The sequence below is a fragment of the Anas platyrhynchos genome, chromosome 17 (genome assembly GCF_047663525.1).
Source record: "Anas platyrhynchos isolate ZD024472 breed Pekin duck chromosome 17, IASCAAS_PekinDuck_T2T, whole genome shotgun sequence".
Lineage (NCBI taxonomy): Eukaryota > Metazoa > Chordata > Aves > Anseriformes > Anatidae > Anas > Anas platyrhynchos.
Genome location: NC_092603.1, coordinates 463,566 through 483,258, shown reverse-complemented (window position 1 = coordinate 483,258; position 19,693 = coordinate 463,566). Strand labels below are relative to the sequence as shown.

Genomic DNA, 19,693 nt, shown 5'->3' with positions numbered 1-19,693 from the left:
GCCCCATAGCTTTGTGCCCCATAACCCCCTGCCCCATAGGTCCCTGCCCCACAACTCCCAGCCCCATAGATCCCTGCCCCGCATCCCCCCACCCCACATCTCCCTGCCCCCATCTCCGTGCCCCACATCTCCCTGCCCCATAGATTTGTGCCCCATAACCCCCTGCCCCACATCTCCCAGCCCCACATCCCCCTGCCCCATAGATCCCAGCCCCACATCCCTCTGCCCCATAACCTCCTGCCCCACATCTCCCTGCCCCATAGCTCCCTGCCCCATAGCTTTGTGCCCCACACCCCCCTGCCCCATAACCCCCTGCCCCATAGGTCCCTGCCCCACAACTCCCAGCCCCATAGATCCCTGCCCCACATCCCCCCACCCCACATCCCCCTGCCCCACATCTCTGTGCCCCACATCTCCCTGCCCCATAGATCCCTGCCCCATAGCTTTGTGCCCCACATCTCCCTGCCCCATAGATTTGTGCCCCATAACCCCCTGCCCCACATCTCCCAGCCCCACATCCCCCTGCCCCATAGATCCCAGCCCCACATCCCCCTGCCCCACATCTCCCTGCCCCATAGATTTGTGCCCCATAACCCCCTGCCCCATAGATTCCTGCCCCACAACTCCCAGCCCCATAGATCCCTGCCCCACATCCCCCCACCCCACATCTCCCTGCCCCCATCTCTGTGCCCCACATCTCCCTGCCCCATAGATTTGTGCCCCATAACCCCCTGCCCCATAGGTCCCTGCCCCATAGATCCCTGCCCCATAGATCCCTGCCCCACAACTCCCAGCCCCATAGATCCCTGCCCCACATCCCCCCACCCCACATCCCCCTGCCCCACATCTCTGTGCCCCCCATCTCCCTGCCCCATAGATTTGTGCCCCATAGGTCCCTGCCCCACATCTCCCAGCCCCACATCCCCCTGCCCCATAGATCCCAGCCCCACATCCCTCTGCCCCATAACCTCCTGCCCCATAGCTCCCTGCCCCATAGCTCCCTGCCCCATAGATCCCTGCCCCATAGCTTTGTGCCCCATAACCCCTGCCCCACATCCCCCTGCCCCACATCTCTGTGCCCCATAGATTTGTGCCCCATAACCCCCTGCCCCACACCCCCCCCCCGCCCCATGGGGCCGGATGTGCCCCCCCCAGCCCCACACAAAGCCTCCCCTGTTGCCACCCCCCCCCCGGGACAAGGGGGCCTTTGTGGGGCCGGGGGGGGGGCGGAGGGGGGGGGACAGGGACACAATGGGGCGGGGGTGTGGGGGGTGTGGGGGGGGGCCCGGGGCTGCCCCACAAGTGGGGTCCGGGCATGGCGGGAGGGCTGCTGTGGGGCGCGGCGCTGCTGTGGGGCGCAGCCCTGGGGGGGGCCCTGCAGAGGTGAGGGGGATGTGGGGCAGGGGGATGTGGGGCAGGAGGGGGGCTATGGGGCAGGGGAGCTATGGGGCAGGGGGTTGGGTTATGGGGCAGGGGGATTCAGGGGGTTCTATGGGGCAGGATGGGGGCTATGGGGCAGGAGGGAGGTTGTGGGGCAGGGGAGCTATGGGGCAGGGGGATTTGGGGGTTTCTATGGGGCTGGGGGGGTTATGGGGTGTCTATGGGGCAGGGGAGTTCCTATAGGGCTGGGGGGGATCCTATGGGGCTGGGAGGGTTTCTATGGGGCAGGAGGGGTTCCTATGGGGCTGGGGGGATCCTATAGGGCTGGGGGGTTTCTATGGGGCTGAGAAGGTTCCTATAGGGCAGGGGGGTTCCTATGGGGCAGGAGGGGTTCCTATGGGGCAGGAGGGTTTCTATGGGGCAGGAGGAGTTCCTATGGGGCTGGGGAGGTTTCTATGGGGCAGGGTGGAACCTGGGGGTCCCAGCTCTGACCTGTGTGGGGGGGGACCCCAGCAGGGGGGGCTGCTGCCGCTGGCCCTATGGGGGGCCCCCCCAGCCCCATAGCGGGCCCCCCCGGCCCCATAGCGAGACCTTCGTCCAGGCCCAGCACCAGCCCTACCTCACCCTGTGCGGGGGCCGCGTCTGCAGCACCTACCGGTATGGGGCGCTATGGGGCGGGGGGCACTTGTGGGGCGCTATGGGGCGGGGGAGGTCTGTGGGGCAGGGTCCCTGTGGGGTGGGTCTGTGGGTCCCATGGGGGGGGTCCTTGGGTCACTATGGGGTGGAGTTGTGGGGCTGGGACCCCGATAGTTGAGTCCCTATGGGGTGTGGGGGGGGCACTTGTGGGGCGCTATGGGGCAGGAGGGGGGGTCTGTGGGTCCCATGGGGGGGCTGTGGGTCACTATGGGGGGTCCTTGGGTCGCTATAGGGCAGAGTTGTGGGGCTGGGACCCCGATAGTTGAGTCCCTATGGGGTGTGGGGGGGGCACTTGTGGGGCGCTGTGGGGCAGGAGGGGGGGTCTGTGGGTCCCATGGGGGGGCTGTGGGTCACTATGGGGGGTCCTTGGGTTGCTATAGGGCAGAGTTGTGGGGCTGGGACCCCGATAGCTGGGACCCTATGGGGTGGGGGGGGCACTTGTGGGGCGCTATGGGGCAGGAGGGGGGGGTCTGTGGGTCCCATGGGGGGGTTCTTGGGTCTCTATAGGGCATAGTTGTGGGGCTGGGACCCCGATAAGGCACCTATGGGGTGGGGGGTGCTATGGGGCAGGGTCCCTATGGGGTGGGGAGGGCACTTGTGGGGCACTATGGGGCAGGGTCCCTATGGGGGGGGCTGTGGGGCGCTATGGGGCAGAGTTGGGGGGCTGGGACCCCAATGGCTGGGTCCCTATGGGGTGGGGAGGGCACTTGTGGGGTGCTATGGGGCGGAGTTGGGGGCCTGGGACCCCAATAGCTGGGACCCTATGGGGTGTGGGGGGGGCACTTGTGGGGCGCTATGGGGCAGGGTCCCATGGGGGCCCTGACCCGGGGGTCCCAGCACCTGGTACCGCGTGGCCTCGCGCTGGGTGATGCCGCCGCACCCCGGCCCCTGCCCCGACCAAGGGGGTGAGTGGGGGGTGTGGGGCAGGTGTGGGGCAGGTGTGGGGCTGGGTGTGGGGTGGGAGATATGGGGCAGGTGTGGGGCTGGGTGTGGGGCTGGGTGTGGGGTGGGAGATATGGGGCAGGTGTGGGGCAGGTGTGGGGCTGGGTGTGGGGTGGGAGATATGGGGCAGGTGTGGGGCAGGTGTGGGGCTGGGTGTGGGGCTGGGTGTGGGGTGGGAGATATGGGGCAGGTGTGGGGCAGGGTGTGGGGCAGGAGCTGTGGGGTGGGGTGTGGGGCTGTGGGGAGTTGGGATGGGACACTTTGGGGGGCTTATGTGGGGCAGGTTGTGGGGCAGGGGGGAGGTTGTGGGGCAGAGGGGGTGGTTGGGGGGCAGGCTGTGGGGTTGGGGGGCTGGTTGGGGGGGATTTGGGGGGCTACGGGGGGCTGTGGGGCGGGCTATGGGGCTGGGTTGTGGGGCTGGCTATGGGGCAGGACTATGGGGCGGGCTATGGGGCTGGCTATGGGGTGAGCTATGGGGTGAGCTATGGGGTGGGCTATGGGGCAGGTTATGGGGCTGGCTATGGGGCTGGGCTATGGGGCAGGGCTATGGGGCGGGCTATGGGGCAGGTTATGGGGCTGGGCTATGGGGCCGGCTATGGGGTGGGCTATGGGGCAGGGCTATGGGGCTGGCTATGGGGCTGGGCTATGGGGCAGGGCTATGGGGCAGGTTATGGGGCTGGCTATGGGGCTGGCTATGGGGCAGGGCTATGGGGCTGGCTATGGGGCTGGCTATGGGGCAGGGCTATGGGGCAGGACTATGGGGCTGGGCTATGGGGCGGGCTATGGGGCAGGTTATGGGGCTGGCTATGGGGCAGGGCTATGGGGCAGAGCTATGGGGCCACACTGTGCCCCCCCAGCCCCCCTGCAGGAGCTGCAGCAGCGGGTGAAGGCTCTGGAGGAGGTGAGCCCAAATCGGGGGGGGGGCACTTGTGGGTCCCAGCGCCCCATAAGTGGTGCCCCCCCCCCGCCCCCCAACCCCCGACCCCTTCCCTGCCCCATAGCGCGTGGGGGGGGCCCAGCGGGGCCTGGAGCGAGCGGAGGCGCTGGGGGAGCAGCTGCTGGAGCTGGAGGAGCGCCTGGGGGCCTGTGAGTGCCCCCCAACCCCGCCCCATAGCGCCCCACAGCGCCCCACATCTCCCCATAGCGCCCCACATCACCCCATAGCGCCCCACATCTCCCCATAGCACCCCATGTCACAGCGCCCCATAGCGCCCCACATCACCCCATAGTGCCCCACATCTCCCCATAGTGCCCCATAGCGCCCCACATCTCCCCATAGTGCCCCATAGCGCCCCACATCTCCCCATAGCACCCCATGTCACAGCGCCCCATAGCGCCCCACATCACCCCATAGTGCCCCACATCTCCCCACAGCACCCCACATCATAGCGCCCCACATCTCCCCATAGTGCCCCATAGTGCCCCACATCTCCCCATAGCTGCCCCATAGCGCCCCACAGCACCCCACCGTGCCCCATATCACCCCACAGCACCCCATAGCGCCCCACATCACCCCATAGCGCCACATAGCGCCCCACATCTCCCCATAGCTGCCCCATAGCGCCCCACATCATCCCACATCACCCCATAGCACCCCACATCACCCCACATCACCCCATAGCGCCCCACAGTGCCCCATAGCGCCTCACATCTCCCCATAGCTCCCCACCCACATCACCCCACATCACCCCATAGTGCCCCACATCTCCCCACATCTCCCCATAGCGCCCCACATCTCCCCATAGCGCCCCACATCTCCCCACATCACCCCACATCGCCCCACAGTGCCCCACATCATCCCACATCACCCCATAGCGCCCCACATCACCCCATAGCTGCCCCCTAGCACCCCACATCTCCCCACCCACATCACCCCACATCACCCCACATCGCCCCACAGCGCCCCACATCTCCCCATAGCTGCCCCATAGCACCCCATATCATCCCACATCACCCCATAGCACCCCATATCACCCCATAGCACCCCACATCTCCCCACATCACCCCACATCTCCCCATAGCGCCCCACATCGCCCCATAGCGCCCCACATCACCCCATAGCTGCCCCCTAGCGCCCCACATCTCCCCACAGTGCCCCACATCTCCCCACCCACATCACCCCACATCACCCCACAGCGCCCCACATCATCCCACATCACCCCATAGTGCCCCATATCACCCCATAGCTGCCCCCTAGCGCCCCACATCTCCCCACATCGCCCCACATCACCCCATAGCGCCCCACATCGCCCCATAACCCCCCCAATTTCCCCCCCCCCCCATTAAAGGCGACTGCGGCGGGGGCAAGAACGCCTTCGGCTTCCGGCTCCGCCGCTGACGTCATCGCCCCCCCCGATGACGTCATCACCGCCCCGATGACGTCATCACCGCCCCGATGACATCATCGCCGTGACGTCACCACTCGAGGGGGGGGGGGGAGTTTATTAAAAGCCAAAAGGGGGGGGGAGGGGAGGGGGCGGAGCTTGGGGGGCGGGGCCAAACCCGAGCCCCTCCCCCCTAATAAATATGCGGCATTCTAATGAGGGGGGCGGGGCCTCGTCTGGCAGCCAATCAGCTCCCGCCTCCCCCTTCCCCCCCCCCCCAATGTCCGCGTGGGTCAGTCCGTGGGACCCCCAAGTTGGGGGGCTGGAGTGGGGCCGGCCGTGGCTGCCCCACACTTGGGGGGCTGGAGTGGGTCAGGCCGGCCGTGGGTCCCGCCGTGGGTCCCGCCGTGGGTCCCGCCGTGGGTCCCGCTGTGGGGCTCGCTGTGGGGCTGGCCATGGGTCCCGTTGTGGGTCTCGCTGTGGGGCTCGCTGTGGGGCTGGCTGTGGGTCCCACCGTGGGTCCCTCTGTGGGTCTCGCTATGGGTCCCGCCGTGGGTCCCGCTGTCGGTCTCGCCGTGGGTCTCGCTCTGGGTCACGCCGTGGGGCTGGCCGTGGGTCTCGCTGTGGGTCTCACCGTGGGTCCCGCTATGGGGCTCGCCGTGGGTCCCACTGTGGGTCTTGGTGGGGGGCTCGCTGTGGGGCTGGCCATGGGTCCCGCTGTGGGTCTCTCTGTGGGTCTTGTTATGGGGCTGGCCAGAGGTCCCGCCGTGGGTCCCGCTATGGGTCACGCCGTGGGTCACGCCGTGGGTCTCGCTGTGGGTCTCGCTGTGGGTCTCACCGTGGGTCTCGCTATGGGTCCCGCCGTGCCCCACTCATTGCTCAGTCCGCGGGCCCTGCTGTCACTTGAACCCCGCCGTGGGTCCCGCTATGGGTCCGGCCGCCCTCACCCCCCGGCTCCCTCCGTGGGTCGCCCCCAGCCCCACTTATGGGTCAGCCGTGGGGCTGGGCGCCGGGAGGGAGCCGAGGGGCGAGGAGGGGGCCACGGGACCGCCACGGGACCACCATGGGGCCGCCGTGGGGCCGCCGTGGGGCTGATGTGGGGCTGCTGTGGGGCAGCCGTGGGGCAGCCGTGGGTCACTGTGGGGCGGGGGTCGGCGCCGTGGGGCTGAGCTCGGCCGAGAGCGCGTCGAAGGCCTGCAGCATGGCGCCGCGCACCCGCTCCGTCAGCGCCGGGACGTCCGCGGGGCCCAGCCCCTGCGTGGGCAGCGGGGGCAGCACCTGGATCACGCACTGCCCTAGAGATAGGGGGCAGACCCATAGATGGGGCCGGGGGCCTGACCCATAGCTCAGACCCAGAGACCAGACCCATAGATGGGGCCAGGGTCCTGCCCCATAGCTCAGACCCATAGCTCAGACCCATAGATGGGATCGTGGTCCTGCCCCATAGCTCAGGCCCAGAGCCCAGACCCATAGCTGGACCCATAGATGGGCCCAGAGCACTGCCCTAGAGATAGGGGGCAGACCCATAGATGGGGTCGGGGGCCTGCCCCATAGCTCAGACCCAGAGCCGGACCCATAGCTGGACCCATAACCAGCCCCATAGCCCACCCTATAGCTAGTTCTATAGCCTGCCCCATAGCCAGACCCATAGATGGGGCCAGGGTCCTGCCCCATAGCTCAGACCCATAGATGGGGTCGTGGCCCTGCCCCATAGCTCAGACCCATAGCCAGACCCATAGCTGGACCCATAACCAGCCCCATAGCCCACCCTATAGCTAGTTCTATAGCCTGCCCCATACCCAGACCCATAGCCCTGCCCCATAGCTCAGACCCATAGCTCAGACCCATAGATGGGGCCAGGGTCCTGCCCCATAGCTCAGACCCATAGCCAGACCCATAGATGGGGCCAGGGTCCTGCCCCATAGCTCAGACCCATAGCCAGACCCATAGATGGGGCCGGGGTCCTGCCCCATAGCTCAGACCCAGAGACCAGACCCATAGATGGGGCCGGAGCCCTGCCCTATAGCTCAGACCCAGAGCCCAGACCCATAGATGGGGCCAGGGTCCTGCCCCATAGCTCAGACCCATAGCTCAGACCCATAGATAGGGACGGAGCCCTGCCCCATAGCTCAGACCCAGAGCCCAGACCCATAGATGGGGCCAGGGTCCTGCCCCATAGCTCAGACCCACAGCTGGACCCATAGCTGGACCCATAACCAGCCCCATAGCCCACCCTATAGCTAGTTCTATAGCCTGCCCCATAGCTCAGACCCAGAGCCCAGACCCATAGATGGGGCCAGGGCCCTGCCCCATAGCTTAGACCCAGAGCCCAGACCCATAGATGGGATCGTGGTCCTGCCCCATAGCTCAGACCCATAGCCGGACCCATAGATGGGGCCAGGGTCCTGCCCCATAGCTCAGACCCAGAGCCCAGACCCATAGATGGGATCGTGGTCCTGCCCCATAGCTCAGACCCATAGCTCAGACCCATAGATAGGGACGGAGCCCTGCCCTATAGCTCAGACCCAGAGCCCAGACCCATAGATGGGGTCGTGGTCCTGCCCCATAGCACAGACCCATAGCCAGACCCATAGCTGGACCCATAACCAGCCCCATAGCCCACCCTATAGCTAGTTCTATAGCCTGCCCCATAGCCAGACCCATAGCCCTGCCCCATAGCTCAGACCCAGAGCCCAGACCCATAGATGGGGTCGTGGTCCTGCCCCATAGCTCAGACTCAGAGCCCAGACCCATAGATGGGGATGGAGCCCTGCCCCATAGCTCAGACCCAGAGCCCAGACCCATAGATGGGGTCGTGGTCCTGCCCCATAGCTCAGGCCCAGAGCCCAGACCCATAGATGGGGCCAGGGTCCTGCCCCATAGCTCAGACCCATAGCTCAGACCCATAGATGGGGCCAGGGTCCTGCCCCATAGCTCAGACCCATAGCCGGACCCATAGCTGGACCCATAACCAGCCCCATAGCCCACCCTATAGCTAGTCCTATAGCCTGCCCCATAGCCAGACCCATAGATGGGGTCAGGGTCCTGCCCCATAGCTCAGACCCAGAGCCCAGACCCATAGATGGGCCCATAGCGGGACCCATAACCAGCCCCATAGCCCACCCTATAGCTAGTTCTATAGCCTGCCCCATAGCCAGACCCATAGCCCGGACCCATAGATGGGGTCGTGGCCCTGCCCCATAGCTCAGACCCATAGCTCAGACCCATAGATGGGGTCGTGGTCCTGCCCCATAGCTCAGACCCAGAGCCCAGACCCATAGATGGGGTCAGGGTCCTGCCCCATAGCTCAGACCCATAGCTCAGACCCATAGATGGGGACGGAGCCCTGCCCTATAGCTCAGACCCAGAGCCCAGACCCATAGATGGGGCCAGGATCCTGCCCCATAGCCCAGACCCACAGCTGGACCCATAGATGGGCCCAGAGCCCTGCCCCATGGTCCTGCCCCATAGCTCAGACCCATAGCCCAGACCCATAGCTAGACCCATAGATGGGCCCATAGCTGGACCCATAACCAGCCCCATAGCCCACCCTATAGCTAGTCCTATAGCCTGCCCCATAGCCCTGCCCCATAGCCCAGAACCATAGCCAGACCCATAGCCTAATAGCCCAGCCCCATAGCCCAACCCATAGCCGGACCCATAGCCCACCCTATAGCCCTGCCCCATAGCCAGACCCATAGCCCAGACCCATAGCCAGACCCATAACCATGCCCCATAACCAGACCCATAGCCTACCTAATAGCACAGCCCCATAGCAGGACCCATAGCTGGATCCATAGCCAGCCCCATAGCCAGCCCTATAGCCCAGCCCCATAGCCCTGCCCCATAGCCTGCCCCATAACCAGCCCCATAGCCTGCCCAACACTCAGCCCCATATCCAACCCCATAACCCAGCCCCATAGCCCTACCCCATAGCCTGCCCCAAAGCCAGCCCCATAGCTGGACCCATAGCCCTGCCCCATAGCCCTGCCCCATAGCCCACCCCACAGCCCACAACACCCCACCCCACACCCAGGCAGCCCCCAGAGCACCCCCTCCACCCCCCAAATCCTCCCCATCCACCCCCAAGCCCTCCCCACAGACCCGCGCCCCATAGCCCTGCCCCATAGCTCCTGCCCCATAGCTCCTGCCCCATAGATCCCCCCCCTCACCGGGCGTGAAGCGCCGCTCCTGCTTGCTGTAGAAGTGCTGGTAGGACGAGATGACGATGGGGACCACGGGGACCTGGGGGGCACACGGGGGGGGACCCTCAGTGGGGCTGCCCCATAGCTGCCCCATAGCGCCCCATAGCTGCCCCATGGCTGCCCCATAGCACCCCATAGCGGCTCATAGTGGCCCATAGCGCCTCATAGCTGCCACATAGCGGCCCCATATCACCCCATAGCGCCCCACAGCTGCCCCATAGCGCCCCATAACTGCCCCATAGCGCCCCATAGCTGCCCCGTAGCGCCCCATAGTGCCACATAGATGTCACATAGCTGCCCCATAGCACCCCATAGCTGCCCCATAGATGTCACATAACTGCCCCACAGCTGCCCCATAGCTGCCCCATAACTGCCCCATAGCGCCCCATAGCTGCGCTGTAGCGCCCCATAGTGCCACATAGATGTCACATAGCTGCCCCATAGCACCCCATAGCTGCCCCATAGATGTCACATAACTGCCCCACGGCTGCCCCATAGCTGCCCCATAGCGCCCCATAGCTGCCCCATAGCGCCCCATAGTGCCACATAGATGTCACATAGCTGCCCCATAGCACCCCATAGCTGTCCCGTAGATGTCACATAACTGCCCCACAGCTGCCCCATAGCTGCCCCATAGCACCCCATAACTGCCCCATGGCTGCCCCATAGCACCCCATAGCACCCTATAGTGGCCCATAGTGGCCCATAGCATCCCATAGCTGCCCCATAGCAGCCCCATATCACCCCATAGCGGCCCCATAGTTGCCCCATAGCTGCCCCATAGCTGCCCCATAGCGCCCCATAACTGCCCCATAGCGCCCCATAGCTGCCCCGTAGTGCCCCATAGCACCCCATAACTGCCCCATAGCTGCCCCATAGCACCCCATAGCTGCCCCATAGATGTCACATAGCTGCCCCACAGCTGCCCCACGGCTGCCCCATAGCTGCCCCACGGCTGCCCCATAGCGCCCCATACCTGGGCCTGCACGGCGAGGTGGAAGGCTCCGCGCTTGAAGGGCAGCATGGAGCCCCCGTGGTTGCGCGTCCCCTCGGGGAAAACCCAAACCCGGACCTGGGGGGCGGCCCCATAGCGAGGGGTCAGCCCCATAGAAAGGGGTCAGCCCCATAGAAAGGGGTCAGCCCCATAGAAGAGGGGTCAGCCCCATAGAAAGGGGTCGGCCCCATAGAAGAGGGGTCAGCCCCATAGAGAGGGCTCGGCCCCATAGCGAGGGGTCAGCCCCATAGAAAGGGGTCGGCCCCATAGAGAGGGGTCGGCCCCATAGAAAGGGGTCGGCCCCATAGAAAGGGGTCGGCCCCATGGAAAGGGGTCAGCCCCATAGAAAGGGGTCGGCCCCATAGAGAGGGGTCAGCCCCATAGAGAGCCATATCCACCCCACATCCCCCCATACCCACCCCACATCACCCCATATCCCCCCACATCTACCCCATATCACCCCATAGCGCCCCATAATCACCCTATATCTGCCCCATAGTGCCCCATATCCCCCCATAACCAACCCATATCCACCCCACATCCCCCCCATATCACCCCATAACCACCAGATATCACCCCATATCCCCCTTTATCTACCCCATAGCACCCCATAGCCACCCCACATCCCCCCATATCGCCCCATAACCACCCCACATCACCCCATATCCCCCCATAACTCCCCAATATCCCCCCATATCCCCCCATACCCACCCCATATCCCCCCATAACCCCCTCCCATCACCCCATATCCCCCCATAACCACCCCATATCACCCCATAATCCCCCTATAACCCCCCATAGCACCCCACAACCACCCCATATCCCCCCATAACCCCCCACACCACCCCATATCCCCCCATAACCCCCCATATCCCCCCATAACCACCCCATATCCCCCTATATCCACCCCAAATCCCCCCAAACCCACCCCATATCCCCCATACCCACCCCATACCGACCCCACACCCCCCCAACCCCACCCCACATCACCCCACAACCCCCCCATAGCACCCCATAACCACCCCACATCCCCCCATAGCACCCCATAACCACCCCACATCCCCCCATAGCACCCCATAACCACCCCATATCCCCCCATAACCACCCCATACTCACCCCACATCCCCCATATCCCCCCACAACCACCCCATATCCCCCCATAGCACCCCATAACCACCCCATATCCTCCCATATCCCCCCATAGCACCCCATATCACCCCACAACCACCAGATATCACCCCATATCCCCCCCATAGCACCCCATATCCACCCCATACCCACCCCATATCCCCCCATACCCACCCCACACCCCCCCATAACCCCCCATTTCACCCCATAACCACCCCATATCCTCCCATATCCCCCCATCCCTACCCCATATCCCCCCCATATCCCCCCCAAACCCCCCCCAAGCCCCCCCACACCCCCCCCAAACCCACCCCACACCCCCCCAGACCCCCCCCACTGACGTCCTGGCTGAGCATGGTGTGCGCGGCCTCGGCCATGACGCTGATGGCGTCGTGGGTGCGCTTGCGGTCGATGAAGATGATGCCCCCCAGCCAGCACGCGGCCCCCACCGCCCCCATGTAGAGCAGCTCCCGCTTGGCGATGGGCACGCAGCGGTCGGGGAGCACCTCCATCATCCCTGGGGGGGCAGGGGAGGGGGTTAGGGGGCTGGTTATGGGGCTGGGAGGGGGGTTATGGGGCTGGGGAGGGGGCTGGGGAGGGGTCTGGGGGGGTTATGGGGCTGGGAGATGGGGTTATGGGGCTGGAAGGGGGTTGTGGGGTTGGTTATGGGGCTGGGGAGGGGGTTGTGGGGCTGGGAAATTGAGTTAGGGAGCTGGAAGGGGGGGTTATGGGGCTGGGGAGGGGGTTGTGGGGCTGGTTATGGGGCTGGGAGGGGGGTTATGGGGCTGGGGAGGTGGTTGTGGGGCTGGGAGATGGGGTTATGGGGCTGGGAGAGGGGTTATGGGGCTGGTTATGGGGCTGGGGAGGGGGTTATGGGGCTGGGGAGGGGATTGTGGGGTTGGTTATGGGGCTGGGGAGGGGGTTATGGGGCCAGGAGACTGAGTTATGGGGCTGAGAATGGGGTTATGGGGCTGGGAGATGGGGTTGTGGGGTTGGGTATGGGGCTGGGGAGCAGGTTATGGGGCCAGGAGACATGGTTATGGGGCTGGGAGAGGGGTTATGGGGCTGGGATGGGGGTTATGGGGCTGGTTATGGGGCTGGGGGGGGTTATGGGGCTGGGTGTGCAGCGGTCGGGGAGCACCTCCATCATCCCTGGGGGGCAGGGGAGGGGGTTAGGGGGCTGGTTATGGGGCTGGGAGGGGGTTGTGGGGCTGGGAAATTGAGTTAGGGGGCTGGAAGGGGGGGGTTATGGGGCTGGGGAGGGGGTTGTGGGGTTGGGTATGGGTCTGGGACGGGGGTTGTGGGGCTGGGGAGGGAGTTATGGGGCTGGAAGGGGGGGTTATGGGGCTGGGGAGGGGGTTGTGGGGCTGGGAAATTGAGTTAGGGGGCTGGAAGGGGGGGTTATGGGGTTGAGAACAGGGTTATGGGGTTGGTTATGGGGCTGGGAGACACAGCTATGGGGCTGGGGAGGGGTTATGGGGTTGGGGAGGGGGTTGTGGGGTTGGTTATGGGGCTGGGAGAGGGGTTATGGGGCTGGGGGCGTGCTATGGGGCTGGGCACACAGCAGCCTCATGGGACAAGAGGTGGTTATGGGGTTGCTATGGGGCAGCTATGGGGCACTTATGGGGCAGCCATGAGATATCAATGGGCTATCTATGGGGCTGCTATGGGGTGGTTATGGGGCAGCTATGGGGCCACTATGGGGCAGCTATGGGGCTGCTATGGGGCTGCTATGGGGCAGCTACGGGGCAGCTATGGGGTCGCTATGGGGCAGCCAAGAGGTATCTATGGGGCAGTTATGGGGCCGCTATGGGGCCGCTATGGGGCCGCTATGGGTCACTTATGGGGCCACTATGGGGCAGTTATGGGGCCACTATGGGGTGGTTATGGGGTATCTATGGGACCGCTATGGGCTATCTATGGGGCAGCTATAGGGCGGTTATGGGTCCGCTCTGGGTCACTTGTGGGGCAGCTATGGGGCTGCTATGGGGTGGCTATGGGGCAGTTATGGGACTGTTATGGGGCAGCCACGAGATACCAATGGGCTCTCTATGGGTCAGTTATGGGTCACTTGTGGGGCAGCTATGGGGCAGCTATGGGGCAGCTATGGGGCTGCTATGGGGCCGCTATGGGTCACTTATGGGGCAGTTATGGGGTATCTATGAGGCCACTATGGGGTCGTTATAGGATATCTATGGGACCGCTATGGGCTATCTATGGGGCAGCTATAGGGTGGTTATGGGGCAGCTCTGGGTCACTTGTGGGGCAGCTATGGGGCAGTTATGGGGCCGCTATGAGGCACCTATGGGGCACTTATTGGCTTGTTATGGGGTAGTTATGGGGCAGCCATGAGGTGTCAATGGGCTATCTATAGGACCGCTATGGGCTATCTATGGGGCAGTTATGGGGCTGCTATGGGGCAGCTATGGGGCCGCTATGGGTCACTTATGGGGCAGCTATGTGACATCTATGGGGTTGCTATGGGGCAGCTATGGGTCACTTATGGGGTAGTTATGGGGCAGCCATGAGGTATCAATGGGATATCTATGGGACTGCTATGGGCTATCTACGGGGCAGTTATGGATCCGCTATGGGGCCGCTATGGGTCTGCTATGGGGCCGCTATGGGTCACTTATGGGGCAGTTATGGGGCCATTATGGGGTGGTTATGGGGTATCTATGAGGCCACTATGGGGTCGTTATAGGATATCTATGGGACCGCTATGGGCTATCTATGGGGCAGCTATAGGGTGGTTATGGGGCAGTTATGGGGCCGCTATGGGACAGTTATGGGGCCGCTATGGGTCACTTATGGGGCAGTTATGGGGCAGTTATGGGGTATCTATGGGGCCACTATGAAGTGGTTACGGGGTATCTATGGGGTGGTTATGGGCTATCTATGGGGCAGTTATGGGGCTGCTATGGGTCACTTATGGGGCAGCTATGTGACATCTATGGGGTTGCTATGGGGCAGCTATGGGTCACTTATGGGGTTGTTATGGGGTAGTTATGGGGCAGCCATGAGGTATCAATGGGATATCTATGGGGTGGTTATGGGCTATCTATGGGGCAGTTATGGGGCTGCTATGGGGCCGCTATGGGTCTGCTATGGGGCCGCTATGGGTCACTTATGGGGCAGTTATGGGGCCATTATGGGGTGGTTATGGGGTATCTATGGGGCCACTATGAAGTGGTTACGGGGTATCTATGGGGTGGTTATGGGCTATCTATGGGGCAGTTATGGGGCCGCTATGGGGCCACTATGGGTCACTTATGGGGCAGTTATGGGGCCACTATGGGGTGGTTATGGGGTATCTATGAGGTCACTATGGGGTCGTTATAGGATATCTATGGGACCGCTATGGGCTATCTATGGGGCAGCTATAGGGCGGTTATGGGGCAGCTCTGGGTCACTTGTGGGGCAGCTATGGGGCAGTTATGGGGCCGCTATGAGGCGGCTATGGGGCACTTATTGGCTTGTTATGGGGTAGTTATGGGGCAGCCATGAGGTATCAATGGGCTATCTATGGGGCAGTTATGGGGTCGCTATGGGGCCGCTATGGGGCAGCTATGGGTCACTTATGGGGCAGTTATGGGGCCACTATGGGGTGGTTATGGGGTATCTATGAGGCCACTATGGGCTATGTGTGGGCTATCTATGGGGCAGTTATGGGGCCGCTATGGGGCAGCTATGGGGCCGCTATGGGTCACTTATGGGGCAGTTATGGGGCAGTTATGGGGTATCTATGGGGCCACTATGAAGTGGTTACGGGGTATCTATGGGGTGGTTATGGGCTATCTATGGGGCAGTTATGGGGCCGCTATGGGGCCGCTATGGGGCCACTATGGGTCACTTATGGGGCAGTTATGGGGCCACTATGGGGTGGTTATGGGGTATCTATGAGGCCACTATGGGGTCGTTATAGGATATCTATGGGACCGCTATGGGCTATCTATGGGGCAGCTATAGGGTGGTTATGGGGCAGTTATGGGGCCGCTATGGGGCAGCTATGGGGCAGTTATGGGTCACTTATGGGGCAGCTATGGGGTGGTTATGGGGCAGTTATGGGACTGTTATGGTACAGCCATGAGGTATCAATGGGCTATCTATGGGGCAGTTATGGGGCCGCTATGGGGCAGCCGTGGGTCACTTATGGGGCAGTTATGGGGCCACTATGGGGTGGTTATGGGGTATCTATGGGGCCACTATGAAGTGGTTACGGGGTATCTATGGGGTGGTTATGGGCTATCTATGGGGCAGTTATGGGGCCGCTATGGGTCACTTATGGGGCAGCTATGGGGCAGCTATGGGGCACTTATTGGCTTGTTATGGGGTAGTTATGGGGCAGCCAAGAGATATCAATGGGCTATCTATGGGACTGCTATGGGGCAGTTATGGGTCACTTGTGGGGCAGCTATGGGGCAGCTATGGGGCAGCTATGGGTCACTTATGGGGAAGTTATGGGGTATCTATGGGGCCACTATGAAGTGGTTACGGGGTATCTATGGGGCAGTTATGGGGCCGCTATGGGTCACTTGTGGGGCCGCTATGGGGCAGCTATGGGGCAGCCGTACCCAGCAGGTCGAGCGAGCTCTGGTGGTTGCTGACCACGACGTAGGGCTGCCGGGGGGGGAAGTGCTGCGCGCCGCGCACGGCCATGCGGATGCCGTAGAGATGCTTCACGTGCTGCAGCAGCCCCCGCAGGATGCTGGGGGGCGGGGTCAGCTGGGGACACGCCCCCTGGGCCAGGCCACGCCCCCTGGGCCCTAAACCACGCCCCTTTATCCTAGGCCACGCCCACAAGCTCCGCCCCCCAATGCTTCCCCCCCGTGCCATTGGTAATGGTTCACCCCAGGCCACGCCCCCTTGGCCCTAAGCCACGCCCCCTTCATCATAGGCCACGCCCCTTTATCCCAGACCACGCCCCCTTGTCATAGGCCACGCCCCTTTTGTCCTAGGCCACGCCCCTTTTGTCCGAGGCCCCGCCCCCCCGGTACTTCCCCCCCCATGCCATTGGTAATGACACATCCCAGGCCACGCCCCCTGGCCCCAGGCCACGCCCCCTTGGCCCTAGACCACGCCCCCTTTCCCGGAGACCACGCCCACCACCTCTTAGGCCCCGCCCACCCCCCTTAAACCCCGCCCCTTTCCCCCCAGGCCCCTCCCACCCCCTGTAGACCCCTCCCCCTCCCTCTTAGACCCCGCCCACCTCCCATAGACCCCGCCCACCCCCATTAGGCCCCGCCCCCTTTCCCCTAGGCCCCTCCCCTTTCCCACAGGCCCCTCCCACCACCTCTTATGCCCCGCCCACACCCCTTAGGCCCCGCCCACCACCCCTTAGACCCCTCCCCTTCCCCCTTAGACCCTTCCCCCTCCCCTTAGACCCCGCCCATCCCCTCTCAGACCCCGCCCACCACCCCATAGACCCCTCCCCTTTCCCCCTATGCCCCGCCCACCCCCAATAGGCCCCTCCCACCCCCCCAGACCCCACCCACCACCCCATAGACCCCGCCCACCCCCATTAGGCCCCGCCCACCCCCCCGGAGGCCCCGCCCACCCCCATTAGGCCCCGCCCACCCCCCCGGAGGCCCCGCCCACCGCATGTTCTCGACGTCGCGGCCCCGCAGGGCGCAGAGGGGGAGGGCGAGGAGGGCGAGGAGCAGGACCCAGCCGTGGAACAGGAACATCTTGAGGAAGAAGCGCGCCGAGCGGCTCCGCCACAGCACCGCCCGCGCCAGCACCAGCGCCAGCGCCGCCAGCGGCAGCCACATGGCCTGAAAAGGGGGCGGGGCTTAGCGGGGGGGCACGCCCACTTAGGCCACGCCCACCTGGGCCACGCCCACTTAGGCCACGCCCCCCAAGGGACACGCCCCCCAAGGGAGCCAATGGGGTGGGTCCATATGGGGTGGGTCCTAAAGGGGTGGGTCCTAAAGGGGTGTGTCCATGTAGGCCACGCCCATTTAGGCCACGCCCTTATAAGCCACGCCCACATAGGACACGCCCCTATAAGCCACGCCCACTTAGAGGCCACGCCCACTTAAGACAGACCCAATGGGTGGTGTCCCTATTGGGATATCCCCCCATGGCCTGGGGGGGACGGGGCAAGGGGGCGGGGCTTAAAAGGGGCACGCCCACTTAGGCCACGCCCACTTGGACCACGCCCACTTAGGCCACGCCCCCAAGGGGGCACACCCAGGGAGGGGCGGAGGTGACCCCTAAGGGATGGGTCCTAAAGGGGTGGGTCCATATAGGCCACGCCCATTTAGGACACGCCCCCAAGTGACACGCCCACTTAGGCCACGCCCTTATAAGCCACGCCCCCAAGGGACACGCCCACTTAGGCCACGCCCACTTAGGACAGACCCAATGGGTGGCGTCCCTATGGGGTGGGTCCTAAAGGGGTGGGTCCATGTAGGCCACGCCCATTTAGGCCACGCCCATTTAGGCCACGCCCCCATAGGCCATGCCCACCTAGGCCACGCCCACTTAGGCCACGCCCCCAAAGGGACACGCCCAGGGAGGGGCGGAGGTGATTGGGTGCAACCCAATCCCATTGGGATGGGTCCTAAAGGGGTGGGTCCATATAGGCCACGCCCACTTAAGCCATGCCTACTTAGGACACGCCCATTTAGGCCACGCCCATATAGGCCACGCCCTTATAAGCCACGCCCACTTAGGACAGACCCAATGGGTGGCGTCCCTATGGGATGGGTCCTAAAGGGGTGGGTCCATGTAGGCCACGCCCATTTAGGACACGCCCACTTAGGACACGCCCAGGGAGGGGCGACCCTAAGGGATGGGTCCTAAGGGGGTGGGTCCATATAGGCCACGCCCACTTAAAGCCACGCCTACTTAGGACACGCCCATGTAAGCCACGCCCACTTAGGTCACGCCCACTTAGGCCACGCCCCCCCCCCCGGGGGACAGAGCCAATGGGGCGGGTCCTAAAGGGATTGGCCACGCCCCCAAGTGTCGCCCCAGTATGGCCCAGTAACCCCCATTAAGCCCCAGTATCCCCCCATTAGGCCCCGTTATCCCCCCCCAGAACCCCATTAAGACCCCATTACCCCCCTGTTATCCCCCCAGGGATCCCAGTATCCCCCAGTACCCCCAGTATCGCCCCAGTATCCCCCAGTACCCCCCCATTAGGCCCTGTTATCCCCCCATTACCCACCATAACTCCCCGTTACCCCCCCCAGAGCCCCGTTATCTCCCCCTGGGGTCCCAGTATCCCCCAGTATGGCCCCAGTATCCCCCATTATGCCCCAGTATCACCCCATTATCCCCCAGTACCCCCCAGTATCCCCCCATTAACCCCCAGTATCGCCCCATTAAGGCCCAGAGCCCCATTATCCCCCCCCGGGATCCCAGTATGCCCCAGTATGGCTCCAGTATGGCCCCAGTACCCCCCAATATCGCCCCAGTACCCCCCAGTATCCTCCCATTAATCCCCATTACCCCCCCAATACCCCCAGTTCCCCCCCCCAGAGCCCCGTTATCCCCCCCCGGATCCCAGTATGGCCCCATTATCCACCAGTATCGCCCAGTATGGCCCCAGTATCCCCCAGTATCACCCGATTATCCCCCAGTACCCCCCGTTACCCCCCCTTAGGCCCCGTTTTCCCCCACAGGATCCCAGTATGGCCCCATTATCCCCCAGTATGGCCCCAGTACCCCCCAGTATCCCCCCAGTATCCCCCCCTTAGGCCCCGTTATCCCCCCCCGGGATCCCAGTATCCCCCAGTATCGCCCCAGTATCCCCCAATACGCCCCCAGTATGGCCCCAGTACCTCCCAGTACCCCCCAGTATGGCCCCAGTGCCCCCCCCTCACCGTGCCCGGGCCGGGCCCTTCCCGGTGGCGGCGGCGGCAGCGGAAGCGGCCCCGGGGCTGATTGACAGCTCGGCCAGCCAATCAGCGCCTCCCCCGAGCCCCCCCGAGCCCCGCCCACCCCCCGTCCCCATGGCAACGGCGCGGGGGGGATGCGGGGGGCGGGGCCTGGGGCGTCTCCATGGCAACCGCAGC

General features: G+C 64.1%; 1 protein-coding gene across 1 annotated transcript; it reads right to left on the bottom strand.

Moving 5' to 3' along the window:
- Positions 1–5,440: 5,440 nt before the first annotated feature.
- AGPAT1 (1-acylglycerol-3-phosphate O-acyltransferase 1) lies at positions 5,441–19,643 on the bottom strand. Its single transcript, XM_072024918.1, has 7 exons — positions 19,502–19,643; positions 17,268–17,443; positions 16,244–16,377; positions 12,011–12,186; positions 10,524–10,619; positions 9,515–9,587; positions 5,441–6,637 (listed from the first exon to the last, which is right to left on the bottom strand). The coding sequence occupies exons 2-7, from the start codon at positions 17,438–17,440 to the stop codon at positions 6,477–6,479; spliced, it is 813 nt and encodes a 270-aa protein (XP_071881019.1). The 5' UTR covers positions 17,441–17,443; positions 19,502–19,643; the 3' UTR covers positions 5,441–6,476.
- Between the last annotated feature and the right edge of the window lie 50 nt (positions 19,644–19,693).

Bases quoted from the DNA above. Each gene is read 5' to 3' on its own strand.
- AGPAT1 (XM_072024918.1), bottom strand. From the start codon at position 17,440: ATGTGGCTGCCGCTGGCGGCGCTGGCGCTGGTGCTGGCGCGGGCGGTG. The intron at 12,187-16,243 runs GTACGGCTGCCC...CTGCCCCCCCAG, and splicing joins GAGCTCGCTCGACCTGCTGG to GGATGATGGAGGTGCTCCCC. The intron at 9,588-10,523 runs GTATGGGGCGCT...TGTGCCCCCCAG, and splicing joins ACCTCGCCGTGCAGGCCCAG to GTCCCCGTGGTCCCCATCGT.